This window comes from Bos indicus x Bos taurus, chromosome 21, assembly GCF_003369695.1.
Source record: "Bos indicus x Bos taurus breed Angus x Brahman F1 hybrid chromosome 21, Bos_hybrid_MaternalHap_v2.0, whole genome shotgun sequence".
Classification (NCBI taxonomy): domain Eukaryota; kingdom Metazoa; phylum Chordata; class Mammalia; order Artiodactyla; family Bovidae; genus Bos; species Bos indicus x Bos taurus.
In genome coordinates, this window is record NC_040096.1 from 59475506 (window position 1) to 59494770 (window position 19265).

At 49.1% G+C, this 19265-nt stretch overlaps 1 protein-coding gene across 1 annotated transcript; it reads right to left on the reverse strand.

The window, feature by feature from the left end:
* Positions 1–4322: 4322 nt before the first annotated feature.
* GSC (goosecoid homeobox) lies at positions 4323–6263 on the reverse strand. Its single transcript, XM_027521674.1, has 3 exons — positions 5805–6263; positions 5069–5328; positions 4323–4754 (listed from the first exon to the last, which is right to left on the reverse strand). Exons 1-3 carry the CDS (start codon positions 6160–6162, stop codon positions 4599–4601), a joined length of 774 nt encoding a protein of 257 aa, XP_027377475.1. The 5' UTR covers positions 6163–6263; the 3' UTR covers positions 4323–4598.
* Positions 6264–19265: the final 13002 nt, after the last annotated feature.

Below are 19265 nucleotides of genomic sequence, written 5' to 3' on the forward strand. Positions count from 1 at the left end.
GGTTTTCGTTTTTCTTTTGAAAAACTTCAAGGTCATTTCACAAAACTTGGAAATTGAATCCACTCCCAATACGCCCCTTCTCCGCTGTCAGTCGCCTTGTCCTAAAGCTCTTGGGCAGAATGTAACCTATTATACCTTATCAGACACTTCCTTGTCTTAAATCCAGGGCAATCACATTTAATTTCATTAGAATTTGTGTCCTGTGGTCACGCATAAACTCCTAAAACTCCTAAACCAGCAACAATTAAAAACAAGGTGCATTCCTGAATTTCTAATTCCAATCTACTTAGGTGGTTTTTCAAAACACACAATAATAAATGTGTCAGACACTCTGCTGGGTTCTTGCATTATCTCTAATCCTCTACCAGAGCCCCCTTTGCAGGTGAGGAAGGAACCTGTCCCAGGTCACTTGGTGAACCCACAGCCCCATCCACTTGGAGGCTTGGCCCAGTGTGACTCAAGAGTCAGCCACCCAGCTGTCCACTCGCCACTTCTTGTTGCTCTGGGCTGGAATTCCATCTTCATACAGGTGAAAGCTAGCATCTGTTTCACTTAAAGCACCGACTAATTGGATGTGCACTGAACAAAAGAGAGTTCATTTGGGGGGCCTGAGGTGACAGATCCAGGGGATCTTTGGGTGGGGGGCCTGAATTACTTTACTGAAAACCTTGTAAAATTCAGAAAGAGCGTTCCCTATCACTCCCACCTCTCAGTCCTCGTTTTCTGCCATACGCCGAGAAATGAAAGAGGAATCTGCCAACTTGGATCTCATACATACCCATTAAAATGACATCCTTTATACTAGACACAGCATGTGAACTCAAAGTTCCAAAGTCAGAAAAAATGCAAACTTGATTGAAGAACTGTCATTGAGATATACTCTCCGTGGGTATGCTTTGCAAGGCAATTGTTTGAGCCCTTCCCCCTCCCCCACCCCACAGCTAAGCTGACCGGACCCTCCCTGAAACACAGGCAGAATTTAAGAATCCTCACGCCTTCCCCCTCCCACTCCACGGTCTCTGACTGGTCAGTGTCTTACAGCCAAGATCCTCTTTGGCCCAAGTGACTTGGGGTACCTGGAAGTCATCACCCCATATCTTGCCACTAATCCCAAGAGGTGTGGGAGAGGTCTGCTCAGGTCTGTTCTGCCCCTTACTAAGTGTCCAGGAAAAGGCATTTAGTCTCTTTGAACCTCCATTTTCCATCTGCAAAATGGGCTGTGACTCCCACCTACTGAGGGCCTGAGAGGTGTGTAGAAGAGCGTGACAGTGGAAAGCGCCAGACCTATGTGAGGGGTTCTAAATGGCTGTCATTGTTCTTTGCAAGAGGCTGTCTGGCACTTTGCAGTAGATTAATTCCTGTGTCCCCTGGGGGCAACTGCTTTCGCTTAAATGCAGCTTCTCGCCAAAAAGAATAGCCCAGGTTCTCTGAGGCAGCCTGATTTATGGAAAGGAGCTCTGGCCCTTGCTGGTAGCGGTTCTTACCCTGGCCTTTTGTGCCTCAATTTGCTCAGTTGTGAAATGGGGAGACCACCTTCAACTGAAGATGTGCTGTGTGGACTGGGAACCACTTTGGCATCACCCGGTTTGCCTCCTGCCCACCTCAGTACACACACACCACTTTTCTAATACAGGGATCTGAATTCCCACCCAAGACAATGACAAGGTCCAAAGACAGCTCTGAAGGCCTTCCACTCTGAGACATCACGTGGCCCTCCCTGACCCCGACAGCAGGCTAAGACAAAGGTCTGAGGCCCACCACTGCCCAGGGAATGCAGGAGGAGCTGGCAGGACTGTTATTAGACCATCCTGACATTTGCCTCTTCGTTCCAGATATGTGTTGTTTATTTCCTGAGCTGGGCCAGTACTAAAGTGCTTTGCAGGGTCCTCTTGCATGAAGACCTGGACATGTAGCTCCCTCTTGCCATCCTGGCCCTGCCCCGGCCAAGCTAGGAGCAGCTCTCTGGCTCCCCACCCTGCCCCCTCCTTGCACACCCCACTAGCTGTGGCTTTTCGCCAAGTGCTCCTGGGGGAGGTGTATCTGAGAACTTACGCCTCCCTCCAACCGTCTCTTGTTACTTGTTGTGAACACTTTGCCAGACTAGACAAATACAATTTTTTTTAAATGAAAAGATCCCATTTATAAGGAGGCCGAGGACAAGTCATGGAAAAAGACGGGCGATTATAGGGTTCTGGAGATGTCAGATTTCTCAGGGTGGAATGATGTTGCCTGTTTCTGCTGTGTTTCCAAGTGTTGTAGACTAACGGAGTATTGGAGGAAGGGTGGAAGGCAGGGCTCATCCCTCTCCAAATAGGGCAGGGAACAGCATCTGGGAACAGCAACTAGGAACAGTGAAGGGCTTCTGCACAGGCAGGGCGCTCCCCCTGGGAGTCTGATGTCTAAGGAGGAGGTGCAATAATGGCCACTGCAGGATTCATTTGAAATGAATGGGACAGCCTGAGTATTTCTCACCACAACTGGTATTAGTGGGAACATTTACAATTATAGTTGTATAATTGTAAATGTACAATTTACAATTGTACATTGAGCAAAGAGACAGTTATCCCCCCACACACCCCTGTTTATTTCTTATAAGCTGAATGTTGTTAAAAGTAGTTAACTTTTCTGAACCTTAACTTCCTCCTCTGTAAAATGGTGAAAACATTTCCCATCTCAGAATACTTGGAAGGTAAAATGAGACAATGTACATAAATTTTGAAGTGCTAGACACTATAAGTCATAATCACATTTTTTTTTAAAAGTAGCTGGGAAAGCTGTCCCTGTGATTTAATGAGGTAGTGGCCAATGTCCACACACACACACACACACACACACACACTCACACACCCCAGTAAGCAGGTGCCATTGCTGTGCCCATTTCACAGTCATGGAAGGTGAGGTGCAGAGGGGTTCATCATTTGCCCAAAGTCACAAATAATAGTCTGGTGAAAAACCAAGGCAATCTTCCCCCTTGAGGCAGACCTGGTCTCCATATTGTTCCCTGCCCCACCCCCTTTCATGGTAGGGGATTCTCTTTATTTGAAAGGTGATGCTTGGGAGCCCATATATCCTAAGTGCTTTCACCTGCTCCAGGAGTCACTTCTGTCTTTTAAACCCTCCCCCAAAAAGCTGGGAAAAACTACTGCTTCTTGTAAAAAAAAAAAAAAAGAAAAGAAAAATTGTAACTCTTACACGTGCTGTGCTCCCAGCCAGGATGCACAGCCTCCCAGTGAAGGGACCTTGTTGGAGGCCTCCCAGGAGAAGGGACAAGCTCACCTCCTGGGCAGCAGGCAAACGCTCTGAACCTTAGCTTCCTTTCCTATAAAAGGCATTTAGCTCAAAACCAATAAAGTTTAACACGTTAAAAGCTATTCCTGCTGGCCCTCGGCCTCCACTCCATCCTTCCCATGTTCTGGAGAGCCATACAGAAGGCAGGCTCTCATCTTCATCCCTAGCGCCTCCCTGGTACCAGCAAGCTTCTCTAGGCCTTCCCAAGCTGCTGACCAGCGCCGGCTCCAGCCGCTCGCGGGCTTTTCCATTTCTGGCCCCATCGGGAGTAGACCCAAGACAGCCGGCAGAGAAAGTCAGAGGCTCATCTTGAGCCCAGTAGTCTGTGACCAACTGAGGCTAGGAGCACAGAGTCATCCCAAACTCCCATTGAGAAGCGCGAAGGGCCGCGCAGCGGAGGTCCCCACTGAGCTCTGGGGCGCACAGCTCCCAGCCTCCCGGCCGGGTTGTGAGACAAAAACACTTAACAGGGAGGAAGGGAGCCGCGAGAGCGACCAGGAAAGATCCAGGAAAGTTTCTCGGGAGAGGGCGTGCCTAATTCCATGGGGACCCGCCGCCTTACTTGTGGGGATTTCTGGGGAGCTCCAGGGCTGGTTGAAAGGGCTAAGCGAGTTCTGGAGACGCTCCTCGGATCCCTCAGCTAGAGAGGATCCTTCTTATCGGCTACCCTATCTATCGGCAGCGAGGAGAGAGAAGGTCCTGACTATCCCCGAGGGCGAGGAGAACAGGACCCCAGGCTGCTTCCTCTCCAAGACAACACCTCCCCTAGGCAGCCGGCAATGCCCCTCTCTACCCTGCCTGGAAACCTCCGCAGGAAGTGTAAACCAGGACACCTGGTCCTGCGACCATCGTACCCAGACTTTTTGTTTTTCTCTCTTTTGTCTTTTTCCCTTTTTTTTTTTTTTGGAGGCAGATCATAACTGTCCAATAATTTTCCTTTGGAAGCTACCGACTAACTAAATTTTTGTGTGTGTGTGGGGGGGGGGGGCTCGGATGGTGCTGGCGGTGGGGTAGGAAATACAGAATGCGGCCCGTCTACATCGCCGTCACTTTATTGTACTGTCACCGTTAATTTAACTATAAATACTACGGTGGGGAGCGAGTCGCCGGCGGCCTTGGACTTCGGGGCTGCAAGCCCCGGGGCGGCCCGACCCCAGGCGCCCACCCTTCGGACGGTACACTATTTACAGTTCCTCTTCCTCGACCCCCACCCCCCTCCTCCCGCAAGGCAGCGCGTGTGCAAGAAAGTAGCATCGTCTGGTGTGCAAGTCCTTCGAGTTTAGGCAAGGGCCACGGCCGGCCCGCGGCCGTCAGCTGTCCGAGTCCAAATCGCTTTTACCTTCCTCTTCCCTCTTCTCGGGCGACGCCTTCGACGACGTCTTGTTCCACTTCTCAGCGTTTTCCGACTCCTCGGAAGAGGACCGCTTCTGCCGCCTCCATTTGGCGCGGCGGTTTTTAAACCAGACCTGTTGCGCCAGGGAGAACAAAACAACGGTGAGGATCAAAGGCGTGCCCCCGCCCCCCGCCAGGCCCGGGCACCCCCCGGGCTCGCCCAAGGAACGGGGGGGACCCGGAGCGCACACCATCAGAAGGGGGCCGGTTCCCGCTTCCGTATTTTCATTCGACTTCCTGGGCCTAAAACGCCTTCCCGCAGCCTCCGGGCCGCCCCGGGGATGTTTCCAAAGAGCCGGGAGACCCAGGGAGAGCCGAGCATACCCGGCTGGAGGAGGGGAGCTTATTTCGCTGGAGAGGGCGCGCCCCGGCGGGGTCCTGAGCCTACCTCCACCTTCTCCTCGCGGAGATGCACCTTCCGGGCCAGCTGCTCGCGGGTGCCCACGTCTGGGTACTTGGTCTCCTGGAAGAGGTTCTCCAGCGCTTCGAGCTGCTCGTCAGTGAAGATGGTACGGTGCCGCCGCTTCCGCCGGCAGTGCAGCTGGTTGAGGAGCTGCAGCTCGGTGCGCGACAGAGTGCCCACGTTCATGTAGGGCATCATCTGGTGCGGCACGGCGGACACCAGCACAGAGCCGGGGCCCTCGTAGCCTACGACAGAGGGAGGCGTCCGGGGTCAGCCGCCTTCCTTGCCGCCGCCGCGCGCGCGCGCGCACACGCCCGCCCCGCCGGCGACCCACTTGGATTTAAAAACGTCTGCCAGCGGGTGCGGGGAACCGTGGGGTGCGCAGAAAGCAGGGTGCAAGGAACGCGGCGGGGGGGGGGGGTGCGTACCGTGCTACCGCGTCCACTCGCACACTCCCAACGCGGGTTAGGGGAATCCTAAACGCCCAGCCTCCCCCACGCACGCCCGGTTACACTTTCTGCTAACTCTCGCCTAAAGTGTGCAGCAAGTGTGCAACCGCCTGCGCCCGATCCACCCAAAGACGGGGCTTTGGGGCAGGTTTGCAAGAGGAGAAAAGTCGATGGCAAGTGAGAGAATCAAACGCCGCCGCCCACCCGCGTCCCGGGGCGCCGAGGAGCGCGGAGGGCCGGCGAGGCCGAGGCCGGCGCAGGCGCGACCCTACCTGGGGGCGTCGGGACGCAGGAGCACTGCTGGGCGCCAAGCGGCGGCACGGCCCCGCAGCAGGCCGGGCCCACGGGGGCCGCCTGCACGTGCAGCTGCCCGTAGAAGTAGTTGCTGTAGCCCAGGCGCGAGCCGCCGACCGCGGCCGGGAGGCCTGCGCCGCCCGGGGCCACGGGGCGCGGGTAGAAGGCGCCATAGTCCGAGGAGGCGCCGCCACCGGCGCCGCCGTAGAGCGAGTCCCCGTGCAGGGCCGGGAAGACGACGGGAGTCGCGGCGCTGGGCGCCACGGGCAGCACCGAGTCCTTGCAGCGCGGCCGGGTGGCCAGGATGTTGTCGATGCTGAACATGCTGGCGGGCATCCCCGAGCCCCGCGCCGGGACCGGGGGGCGGCTGGGACGCGCCGAGGAAAAAAGCCTCCAAGTGAGGCGGGGGGGTGGGGGTGGGGGGGGTCCCCGCTCCTCCCGTGGAGGACTAAACCGAAAGAGAGCGCCGGCTAGCGCGCAGCCCCGCGCCCCTCCCCGCCCCCTGCGTTCGTCGCCCTCCTCCCGCCCGCCCGCCCCTCGCTTCAGCGTTCGCCGAACTCGACCCGCGGGTAGGACGGAGCTTAGACCAGCTGAACCTCTTGTTGGTTTTATACTGAGTCGACGTCATCCTGGATTTAGTTCCTGGTAATATGCAGATGACAAACAGAACCAGATTTGGCCCTTTCTGTTCCTTTGGGTGGGTGGGGGTGGGGTGGGGGGCTTGAAGAAAGGGGGAGGGGAAGAGGTGCCAAGGAAAGGGGGCTACGGGGACCTGAAAAAAGATTGTGGATTGCGAATTAATGAAATTAACCTAATCTTTTCCATTCAGCCGTCCCGCCGCGGGCCGGCGGAGCTGGGCTGGCGTCCTAATTGCGCCGGTTAATCTCATTAATTCCGCCGTAGGGCCGCAGTTAACAACTCCCTCCTCGACCTCTCCGCCCCCCACCTTTTCCCCTCAGTTTGGGGGTCCTCTTATTGGGTGCGATTTCCTCTGCATGAAACTCAAATTCATTGTGGCTAGTTTTACTTTGAGGCTACTTTTTCCTTTTCCTTTCGGAATTGGTTTTGTTTTAGAAAATGTGAGGCTGTGGCCTCAATCAAGCAAGATTGAAATTCCGCTCTTGGCTTCGGCCCCCGTGCACTGACCGCCTAACTTCACCTCTGGTTTTTATCTTGACATTCTTTCCCGAATGGAACTGGTTAAGCCCTCCCCTCAAAAAGAAAAAAAAAAAAAAAAACCCCTCGTTTTCGCAAGCGCCAAAATTTGTAACGACAAAACGACGAAAGAAGTGCACCGTGATTCTTAATTATTTGTGTGTATATATATATATATATATACATACACATATATGCTTTTTTTTTTCTTTGTAGTCACTTTGGGTCTGAAAGCTAGCATAGCATAGTAGTCCTTAGGCCCTTACACAGCGGAGACCCAAATTCATCCACTAGTTTAAAATTCGCCACCCAGAACAGCAATCAGAAGCGATGCTTCCAACTGCTTCCTGCGTGGGTGTCAATAGGTTTTGTGGTTTTGTGGGTGTGTGCTTTTTTTTTGTTTTTTTTTTTCGGAAGTAGAGTGTCTTCTTTCTTAACTGTTTTTGTTTTCAACGCAAAATCCCCAAAATGGGACTTCAGGATTCTCTGTCCCCTTTCCCAGCAAATGAATCGCAGTTTCCCCTTTTGACTTGCTGGCTCTCTGACTGAGACAGATCCCCCCACCCCCGAGCTGTCCTTCCCCCACCAGGCCCAAGCTGGGCTCCCTGGGCCCCGGTGGCCTGACAGAAGCTGGGCTCTGCTCGCGGCAGGCGGCCACCGTGATTTGCAGGCTCCTCGGCGCGTCACGGCCCCGTCAGCCGGAGCTGCTGGAGGCGCGTCCGGTCCACGACAGAGCGCGGGCGGCCGAGCGCCCTGCGAAAAGGTAGGAGACGGTGCGCACCGCTTGAAAGCGGCACCCGAGGGCCTTGACACCGGCGCAAGGCAGAGCCTTACTTTCTGGGCCCTTTGCGCAGGCAACTCCGGCCACTCCAGGGAAAGGAGTAGTGCCCGGCCCGGGCGAGACTGCCTAGCGCGGGGTACCCGGGCACTTCGGGCTTTCCGAAGGAAGGTCGACTTTAACTCACGCCCGTTTTTCTCTATTTCTTACTGCCTAATTAACCTGGGGCCCCAGCAAGGGTGTCTGAAGTCGCCGCCATAAGGCTAAGTATGTGGCCTGCCTCCTTGGCGGCTCTGGGGCAGAGGGGAAAAGGGTACTTGACAATTGCTGTTTTCGGGTCAGAGGACAGCTTGCGCGGAGGTTTGGTGCGGCCCGCGTGCAGAACTCTGGAGGCGCGCGGCGCTGATCCGCAGAAGCTGGGCGGCGACGCTTCTCCTCCTAGGCCTCCCCGGGTGGACCTTGGCGCCCTCATGCCCATCCGCTCACCCACTCATGCCTTGAGAAATGTGCTTCTTTGAGCGCTGAGCCAATTTAGAAGTGGTTGTAGGAGGAGATTAGGGTAGGACAGAGATGGGTGTCAATTTGGGGAGGCGCTGGATTCTTTTTTTTTTTTTTTTTGACACAATAAACTCTGCTCTCAGAGGAAAGAGTGTGGGACCCTTCCCTCCCTGCAGAGAGGTCAAGTCTAGGGAAAGAAGTAAAGAAGTACATCATGTCTTCCTCTTGTACTAACTAGTGATGGAGGCTTTATTTTTATTTTATTTTTTTCGTTCGTAAAGACTTAAAAATCATCAGGTAGATTCCAGGCACATATATTCCCAGTCAGCCTTTTCCGAGTTTAATTTTAGGCAAATGATGGAACACAGCTAGATGTTGCAACTTCAGCAGGTATTGTGGGTGCCTTCGTGTTCGTGGCCAGGCGCCCGTGGCGGTGCGCACGCGTGCGTGCATGCGTGGATCTTTTACTACCTTTGATGAACCAGGCATGGGCCGCAGCACAGTGGGAAAGCGGGGCATATTCCTTGTTTCTGCAAAGGTGCTGAGACCAGCACCACGCGGAGACTTCAGTGGCAGATCTCAGAGTGCCTCCGAATTTTTAAATAAGGCAACCTCCCCGCTTACTGGCAACACATAGCATGGTCTTGCCTCCTTCTGCTGGATACAGAGTTCTCTTTAATAATCAGATTTAGCAAACCCCTAAGCTTCGCCCCTTGCTTTTCTGTAGCCTTCCCACTGTGCCATCCGCTTCCTGGAAGAAGAGCGTGGTAAGAGCAAGTGAGTCTGGAGCTTCCGAGTTCTAGACCGTACATTGCCACCTTGCAATTCAACCCTCCTTCTCCAGGCCTCAGGGTTGTTTTTTTTTTTTAAGTTTTTGAGCCAATGGCAACATTCATTGGGTCCCTTACGACCTGAACGTTTAACGAGGCTGGGCAATTGCCCCCGCTTGCCAAGGAGCCTGGGGTGGAATTAGGAGTTTTTTAGTACTTTTCACTGGGACAAAGGAGTGTGCTGTCCCTGCCCCCACCCGAGGGCAGGGTGTCTGTAGGAGCTGGGTCTTAGATGAGGAAATGCAAGTGCGAAAGCTCTGTCCTGCAGTGCGTGATGGCTTTACTGTGAGAAGTCACAGGGACTCCAGGGTCACTCCGCTCCAGTTATGCAGCGGGCTTTCGGGGAGCTCACCCCATGGGACGGGGCCTCTTCCTCCAGCTTTCCGCTCAATCCCAAGACGCTCCACTGAGTCGGTAGGGAGGCGAGAGCCGAGGGAGGCAGTCAGGGGCGCTGCGCCCGCGCTGCGCCTCCTTTGCGGGCTGAAACCCACAAGTGTCCACAACGCGCACTAAACAATCAGTAGGCTCCTGTTGACCGGTGCAATTGGAATAACAAATGCGACGCACGCAAATTGCCCGCCTCGTGTTGCTAAGCGATTGTTTGTCGCCCTGCAAGCACCGCTCAGCATGGGAGGACCGGGAGCGTCTGGAGGCGGCCGGCCAGAGCTTAGGTCGGAAATGCAGTAAACACGCTCCTGATTTTCTCTATTATCACCCAAACACGATTTCACACAAAGCAATCACCATACAGAAGTCTATGAAGATGTGTTTGTTGAAGAGTCAGTCGCCCTGGTAATAGCCTTCATTTTTAAAATATTAAAGACTAGATCAGCTGATTCCACATGGGTAAGGTGTATTTGCGGTTCAACATCTCTCAAGATGCATTTGCACTGTGGTCATCGTTAGATTGATTCACAGAGTGTGGATTAAATTGCTTCTCTGATTTAAAACCGAGTGCCCAAGTTTGGAATGTGCATCTGGGTATCTCCTCCTGCCCAAAGATATTTTCATCATGGGGAAAACTGTTGTCCCACTACACACACACACGCACGATTATAAAAAGAAAAACGCGTTTGTGGTCCCCAACTTCTTACGGTTCGGTTCCAGGAACTTTTCTTATTTCTTTCAGTCTCTTGCCCGGTCACAGAGCAGAGTTCACAATTGGATGCGTTTAAGTAGGCTTTTTCGTGGCATGTGCAAAAAGCTGGCGTGTCCTTTTCAAAAGCGTGTAGCCCCCTCGCAGGGCGAATTAGCCGAGTCTGAAGAATTAGGCACAACGGGCAGATGCGGCTGCCGCCTTGGACGCAGAGTAGAGACCCGCGCAGTCTGCACAGAGCTTGTCAGTTTTATTGTTTACATTTAGACTTAAAGAAAAAAAAATCCAGAGTCTCGAAATTAGTGCTCAAAACCAGCTCCATTACCCTGCGGCTCCCTGGAGGACACCTTCCGGAGCCCCAGGGGATTTTCCGTATGAGATTGGGTGGATGGAGTTGAACACGAAGGCAAATGCCACCCGGCTAAGAAGCAGCGCTTAGGAGGGCTGGGACTCTGACTTTCAGTCGGATTTAGGAACGCTTACTAGCTGAATTTTGATAGAGGTTTTGGAACATTCCATATAAACCCCCCTAGCCCCTGAGGATGAAATTATCAAGGTGTTAGGAAAACTCGTAACATTGGGGGAGAAGAAGAGGGTATCGAAAAGTAACGCGTTCCCAAGGCATCAGGGAAAAAAAAAATTCCAGTTTTCCAGGGTTGGTTACAGAAATTCTCTTTCAGGCGAGCTATTTACCAAAGTTTGTTTCAAAGTGACTGCACCGTTGCTTTTGCAAATCACAGAATGCAAATGATGATAATTTGTTCTCAGTGGAACTTTCTCTTGAAATGATTAGCAAAGTCAGTCATTTGAAAATTAGAGCGATTGCACAGACGGTTTTCGAAGCCCCGCGCTAACCGATATCAGCTTCTAAAGTTTTCATTCATGTAAACCTCATTAATGAGGATCTTTTATTTAAACGTCAAGGGGATTTGAAATTTAGAGTAAATTATGAAGCTTGTATGTCTAGCCAAGTCATGGGTCAAATGCATTTGTGAAAAACTGCTAAAAGAGCATATGGTTTTGAATTTTTCTACAATGACTAGTGTTTAAATAAATTGCTTGTACTGCTTAACTTCATGTGTAATTTTGACAGAAATTGGCCTATAGCCTTTTGATATGTAAACATTTCAGCCTTTTATGCGGTATAAAAAAGACACTTGCTTTTTAGGATCAGTTCAGGCAGTCACCCTGTAATTCAGAAAGCTGGCACCTACCATTACATTCTTGCTAGATTTCAACTTTCAAGTGGCAGCCTCGGGGAGAAAAAAAAGGAAGGAAAGAAAAAAAAACGAAAAAGGATATTTCAAAAGCAATGTCCATTTGGGATTAAAAGCTGCAAATGAGGTGAGAACGTGCCACTTACTATCTGAGAGAAATGGATAAACCATAGTTATTAAAGAACATTTTCTGTCATCTTTCTTTAAGCCAGCCTGGCTGAGGGGACACTTAAGTAGAGCTGGGACTGACTGGCATGTTATTAAATGCTTGTCTTAGTCCAACACACAAATAGGTGTTAAAAATCTAGGTATCACTTCAGGATGCTACCAGGAAAATGACTTCATGTCACAGAAGCCATTAAGATGCAAAAAAAAAAAAAAAAATCACTCAGTCTTGGTAGAGAATCAGCCTTGGGCACAAAATCGCTGGACATGAATGACAGCACTGGGCCAGCACAGGGGTCTTTCTAAGTGAGGGGCTGTTCGTGGGGGATGCAGAGCTGCTGTAGAGCACTATTTAGAGACTGCCCTGGGCTGCCAGGGTACCTGAAACACCTTTAAGTCTGCATACACTCATTTGTTGCTAGTATATCGTCTCCTATAAATAAGCATTGGAATGTGGATTGGAGGGTGGGTTACCCAAGTGCTAGACGGGGTCTACACATTGACTTCCAGATCGCTGTGGCAGGGCAAATGCTACTCTTTTCCCCTCTGTGCTAAGGGCCCTGCCCGTATTTGTCCTACAAGTCGGCTTTGTCATGTACAGACTTTCTGAGAGACATCGCCCTTTTTGTGAATGTGAAGTTTTGGAGGAATTGCAGAACAGGAGGCTATGGAAGTGTTTGGTTTGTATACATTTGAGCCTTAGAGCAAACTGAGATTCTCTTTATAAAGCTTGTGCCAGGGAGAAATGCAATTAAGAAAAAAGACCTGCCGAGAGAAAGAGAGAGAGAGAGAGAGAGAGGAGGAGGAGGTGTTTTATTTACATTTTTTAATGCATTCCAACACATCAAATTGTGGTCAGCAAACCGGAAAGGAAAGGACATATTTCATGCCATAAAGAAGGCACCAAGTGAATTTTTTTTTGTTTGCTTTTTCTCCTAAGAAGACTACACTCCTGCCTAGCCTTTCTGTCCATTTTGAAATGAATATGGGTATAATTTTTTTCGTTTGCTATAGTTTTGAGGATTTTTTTTTAAATAATTGATTTGCTAATAAAATAGTTCTGTACCATTTAGCTACTTAACTTTGAGAAACTTACCCCCAAAGTGTGTTTGTGATCAAAGTTAGCTAGTCAAGATTTGTATTTTGGGTAAAAGAAGGACACAGTATTTAACAGATAATTTGGGAAATTGAGGGGGCCTTTTTTTTTTTTTTAAGACTCATAAAATAAACTGAAAATTATAGGAAAAAATAGCCATGCCTGGGTAGTCGCATTATATGTATTCAACTATGAATCTACTAATCTAGAAAGGTTAGTAGCAATGGAAATGTGTATAATATGGAACTTTGTTATTGTATTCATCTTTTTAAAAAGAATTTGATAAAATAATCATTTGATGGTACATCATCAAGATCTGGATGAAATTTTTACGAGATATCAATGTTGATTCTTTTAAAACCTCAGAGTGAGGAAACAAACACATTCCCAGATGTGTCTTGTCCTGCAAAGTAGCCACTGGAGGAGACTTCAACTTGCTCTAGTGTCACTGTTGATCTGTGGTTTTGAATAGTTTTCTGAACTCCTAGAAGGGCACTGAAGCAGCCAGACTCCCTTGCCTACTGGTCATATGCAGCAACCAAGATTTCTGAAGCCTAAACTGTCAGGTAGAGTAATGGGAAATAGAAACAAACAAACCAAAAAAGCCATGTTCAGAGGTCACAGGCCATGCCACTTGTCCGATCCCACCATCTGAAGGATCTGATTCTGTGACTCAACTACCTATAGCCTGGCTTCGCCTTGGACAGAGGAGGCTGAGCCCTTATCAGCCTGAGTAATTCAGTTCTTCTCTGCTTACCCCTGATGGGATAAAGGGGGAGAATTCTCAGGAAGAGCTGCAATTTTCAATTTGTTTGACTTGTGTTGGGGCTTTCATTGTCTTTTCTTAGCCAAGAGATGAGGGATTTTGAAATCTACTACCTTCTTCACATACTCACATTTGCATGCTCCTCCTCCCCCCAGTCTTTATTCATTCTGTATACTTGATCATTTCTGGGCCAGTATCAGCTCCTTGGTCATCTCCTTTCTGGAGTTTATGTGTGTTTTCCTGTTTGGGGTATCTACCTGCAGCCAGGGACAAAAACTGCAGGATTCTTGATCCATGCTGAGGATTTGGTTTCACTTAGTAGTAAAATTCTTTCTGCAGACTAGAAGGTCTTGGGTTTAAAATTGCAGGAGCCCATCTCCCATGTCATTGGGTTGTTTGTAATTTATGTATTATGGGGGGTGGGGTGGAAGTAGTCTGTTCATAGTAATGATAGCTCGGAGAATTCTGTATATGAGCCAAATGTAGGACAGTTGAGCTGAAAAGACCCTCTCTTGTCTACATGATACCCCACAGGGTATTTTGGTTTTTTTTTTTTTTTTTTTTAATAGGTCCCCAAAGAACATTTTGTTCCCCTTTCAGACGGTTTGGAGATACAGTCATTTTTGGTTCCAGCCGGTAGGTCAGCACAACATTCGCAAGTGAAATGGTGACAGCCAAACACGTTCATGTCCAACTAATGACAATACTTTCTCTGAAACTCTAGAATTCTGGAATTATTTGGATCTTAAAGTATCTCCAGTTGACTTTAAGACGGCAACATAAGTTTTTGATAATACTATCCACATTCTGATTTAAGCCGTGGCCATTCTTTCTTTCTTTTTTCCCCCAAAACCCTCAGAAAGTAGCTTTCCAAGTTAAACGAGACCAGGGTGATCCAGTGAATGTTTGACTTCAAATAATTTTTAAAATAACTTGTTCACTGTTCAAGTGCTTCAGTAAAAGAGCGGCAGTGGAGTAAAGTTGCTTTGAAAAGCAACTCTGCCTGGCAGAGGAATTCCAGCACTTCTGCCGAGAGATGGATATTGAATATGTGTGGCGAATGCCCCCACTCTGTATTACGGGGAAGTTCCTTATTGAATATTTCTCGCTCGCAAAGCTGGAGTCACTGTGAAACCTCACTCCTCGGATCTCTGTCAGGGCTGAACTAGCCTCCCGACCTAGTAACAAATTGCCTTTTTATGGGTTCATGTTCGAACTGAGACCAAACATCTGCATTCCGAGGCATCAAGCCGTAGAGCCTAGTATGAGGGCCAGCCGTGACCATACTAATCCGGTTGTTCTAGAAAATGGAGCAAATGGTCCTGGCACAAAATTCTGAAAGTCTTTTCCCAAAGCAAGGGTGAAGAAAGAGACTATATCCATCAGGTGATGGTCACTACCATCCTGGAAGGCGAGCCCTGTTACCATCTCTCATTACAGGTAGGTCACCCAGGTCAGGTCAGCTCATTATCTACCCAAGGTCTTCCAGCTGAGGCCTGGATTTGAGGTCTCAGCTCTGTTCAGCTCCCTGGGCTTCCCTGGAGGCTCAGATGGTAAAGTGTGTGCTTTACCCTGCAATGCGGGAGACCCGGGTTCAATCCCTGGGTTGGAAATATCCCCTGGAGAAAGGAAATGGCAACCCACTCCAGTATTCTTGCTTGGAAAACTCTATGGACAGAGGAGCCTGGGAGGCAACAGTCCATGGGGTCGCAAAGAGTTGGACACGACTGAGTGACTTCATTAACTTCACTTCACTGTTTAGCTCTAAAGCCTTCCTTTTGCTCTCAGATTATGCCAGCTCTTATAAAACAGGTGAAAGGCATGGCTCTGTGGCCTGGCCAGCAAGCCCTTTGGCTCCCTGGCACCAAGTCCCCTTCCTGCCTTCCTTCCCATCAGGTCTGTCAGGGCTTGAGCCACGTGGAGGGCTCCTCTCTGTACCACTCCATCTCTGTGCCTTTGCTGGCTCTTTCCCCTCCTCCTACATGGCCTTCCCCTGAAGGCTCTGCACAGCCGCTGGCTTCCCTGTCTGGCCGTGTTAACGTGGCCTCTGCTGGTCTGATGACCTGGAGGTCACTGTTGGGGATTTTCTGTGCAAGTCCTCTTGGAGTCGGAAGTGTCCAACCTGGGGCCACACAGGCAGGATCAGCATCGATTCAGCTCTGTATCTCTCACCAGCTGACCCCAGGCCTTGGTCAGTGGGTGTGCTAAATAGCTCCCTGTTTAAGTAAAGAGTACAGCTTCACCTTGTCACACTCACCCCAGCTCCACTTCCCTGCTTCTCAGTTCAGTTCAATTGGTCAGTCATGTCCGACTGTTTGCGACCCCATGAATCGCAGCATGCCAGGCCTCCCTGTCCATCACCAACTCCCGGAGTTTACCCAAACTCATGTCCATCGAGTCAGTGGTGCCATCCAGCCATCTCATCCTCTGTCATCCCCTTCTCCTCCTGCCCCCAATCCCTCCCAGCATCAGGGTCTTTTCCAATGAGTCAACTCTTCCCATGAGGTGGCCAATGTATTGGAGTTTCAGCTTTAGCATCAGTCCTTCCAAAGAACACCCAGGACTGATCTCCTTTATGATGGACTGGTTGGATCTCCTTGCAGCCCAAGGGACTCTCAAGAGTCTTCTCCAACACCACAGTTCAAAAGCATCAATTCTTCGGCACTCAGCTTTCTTCACAGTCCAACTCTCACATCCATACATGACCACTGGAAAAACCATAGCCTTGACTAGTCAGACCTTTGTTGGCAAAGTAATGTCTCTGCTTTTGAATATGCTATCTAGGTTGGTCATAACTTTCCTTCCAAGGAGTAAGCGTCTTTTATTTCATGGCTGCAGTCACCATCTGCAGTGATTCTGAAGCCCCCCAAAATAAAGTCTGCCACTGTTTCCACTGTTTCCCCATCTATTTGCCATGAAGTGACGGGACCAGATGCCATGATCTTCGTTTTCTGAATGTTGAGCTTTAAGCCAACTTTTTCACTCTCCGCTTTCACTTTCATCAAGAGGCTTTTGAGTTCCTCTTCACTTTCTGCCATAACGGTGGTGTTATCTGAATATCTGAGATTATTGATATTTCTCCCAGCCATCTTGATTCCAGCTTGTGCTTCCTCCAGCCCAGCTTTTCTCATGATGTACTCTGCATATAAGTTAAATAAACAGGGTGACAATATACAGCTTTACATACTCCTTTTCCTATTTGGAACCACTCTGTTGTTCCATGTCCAGTTCTAACTGTTGCTTCCTGACCTGCATATAGGTTTCTCAAGAGGCAGGTCAGGTGGTCTGGTATTCCCATCTCTTTCAGAATTTCCCACAGTTTAAAGGCTTTGGCATAGTCAATAAAGCAGAAATCAGTGTTTTCCTGGAACTCTCTTGCTTTTTCAATGATCCATCGGATGTTGGCAATTTGATCTCTGGTTCCTCTGCCTTTTCTAAAACTAGCTTGAACATCTGGAAGTTCATGGTTCACATATTCCTGAAGCCTGGCTTGGAGAATTTTGAGCATTACTTTACTAGCATGTGAGATGAGTGCAATTGTGCGGTAGTTTGAGCATTCTTTGGCATTGCCTTTCTTTGGGATTGGAATGAAAACTGACCTTTTCTAGGAGAAGGCAATGGCACCCCACTCCAGTACTGTTGCCTGGAAACTCCCATGGACAGAGGAGCTTGGTAGGCTGCAGTCCATGGGGTCACTAAGAGTCGGACATGACTGAGCAACTTCACCTTCACTTTTCACTTTCATGCATTGGAGAAGGAAATGGCAACCCACTCCAGTGTTCTTGCCTGGAGAATCCCAGGGACGGGGGAGCCTGGTGGGCTGCCATCTCTGGGGTGGCACAAAGTCAGACATGACTGAAGCGACTTAGCAGCAGCAGCAGGCCTGTGGCCACTGCTGAGTTTTCCAAATTTGCTGGCATATTGAGTGCAGAACTTTCACAGCATCATCTTTCAGGATTTGAAATAGCTCAACTGGAATTCCATCACCTCCACTAGCTTTGTTCATAGTAATGCTTTCTAAGGCCCACTTGACTTCACATTCCAGGATATCTGGCTCTAGGTGAGTGATCACACCATTGTGATTATCTGGGTCGTGAAGATCTTTTTTGTATAGTTATTCTGTGTATTCTTACCACCTCTTCTTAATATCTTCTGCTTTTGTTAGGTCCATACCATTTCTGTCCTTTATCGAGCCCATCTTTGCATGAAACGTTCCCTTGGCATCTCTAATTTTCTTGAAGAGATCCTTAGTCTTTCCCATTCTGTTGTTTTCCTCTATTTCTTTGCATTGATAGCTAAGGAAGGCTTTCTTATCTTTCCTTGCTATTCTTTGGAACTCTGCATTCAGATGCTTATATCTTTCCTTTTCTCCTTTGCTTTTCGCTTCTCTTCTTTTCTCAGCTATTTGTAAGGCCTCCTCAAACAGCCATTTTGCTTTTTTGCATTTCTTTTCCATGGGGATGGTCTTGCTACCTGTCTCCTGTACAATGTCACGAACCTCCATTCATAGTTCATCAGGCACTCTATCTATCAGATCTAGTCCCTTAAATCTATTTCTCACTTCCACTGTATAATCATAAGGGATTTGATTTAGGTCATACCTGAGTGGTCTAGTGGTTTTCCCTACTTTTTTCAATTTAAGTCTGAATTTGGCAATAAGGAGTTCATGATCTGAGCCACAGTCAGCTCCCAGTCTTGATTTTGCTGACTGTATAGAGCTTCTCCATCTTTGGCTGCAAAGAATATAATCAATCTGATTTCAGTGTTGACCATCTGGTGATGTCCATGTGTAGAGTCTTCTCTTGTGTTGTTGGAAGAGGGTGTTTGCTATGATCAGTGCGTTCTCTTGACAAAATTCTATTAGCCTTTGCCCTGCTTCATTCTGTACTCCAAGGCCAAATTTGCCTGTTACTCCAGGTATTTCTTGACTTCCTACTTTTGCATTCCAGTCCCCTATAATGAAAAGGACATCTTTTTTGGGTGTTAGTTCTAAAAGGTCTTGTAGGTCTTCATAGAACCATTCAACTTCAGCTTCTTCAGCGTTACTGGTTGGGGCATAGGCTTGGATTACCATGATATTGAATGGTTTGCCTTGGAAATGAACAGAGATCATTCTGTCATTTTTGAGATTGCATCCAAGTACTGCATTTCAGACTCTTTTGTTGACCATGATGGCTACTCCATTTCTTCTGAGGGATTCCTGCCCACAGTAGTAGATATAATGGTCATCTGAGTTAAATTCACCCATTCCAGTCCATTTTAATTCACTGATTCCTAGAATGGCAATGTTCACTCTTGCCATCTCCTGTTTGTCCACTTCCAATTTGCATTGATTCATGGACCTAACATTCCAGGTTCCTATGCAATATTGCTCTTACAGCATCGGACCTTGCTTCTATCACCAGTCACATCCATAACTGGGTATTGTTTTTGCTTTGGCTCCATCCCTTCATTCTTTCTTGAGTTATTTCTCCACTGATCTCCAGTAGCATACTGGGTACCTACCAACCTGGGGAGTTCCTCTTTCAGTATCCTATCATCTTGCCTTTTCATACTGTTCATGGGGTTCTCAAGGCAAGAATACTGAAGTGGTTTGCCATTCCCTTCTCCAGTGGACCACATTCTGTCAGACCTCTCCACCATGACCCGTCCGTCTTGGGTGGCCCCACACGGCATGGCTTAGTTTCATTGAGTTAGACAAGGCTGTGGTCCGTATGATCAGATTGGCTAGTTTTCTGTGATTATGGTTTCAGTGTGTCTGCCCTCTAATGCCCTCTTGCACCACCTACTGTCTCACTTGGGTTTCTCTTACCTTGGACGTGGGGTATCTCTTCACAG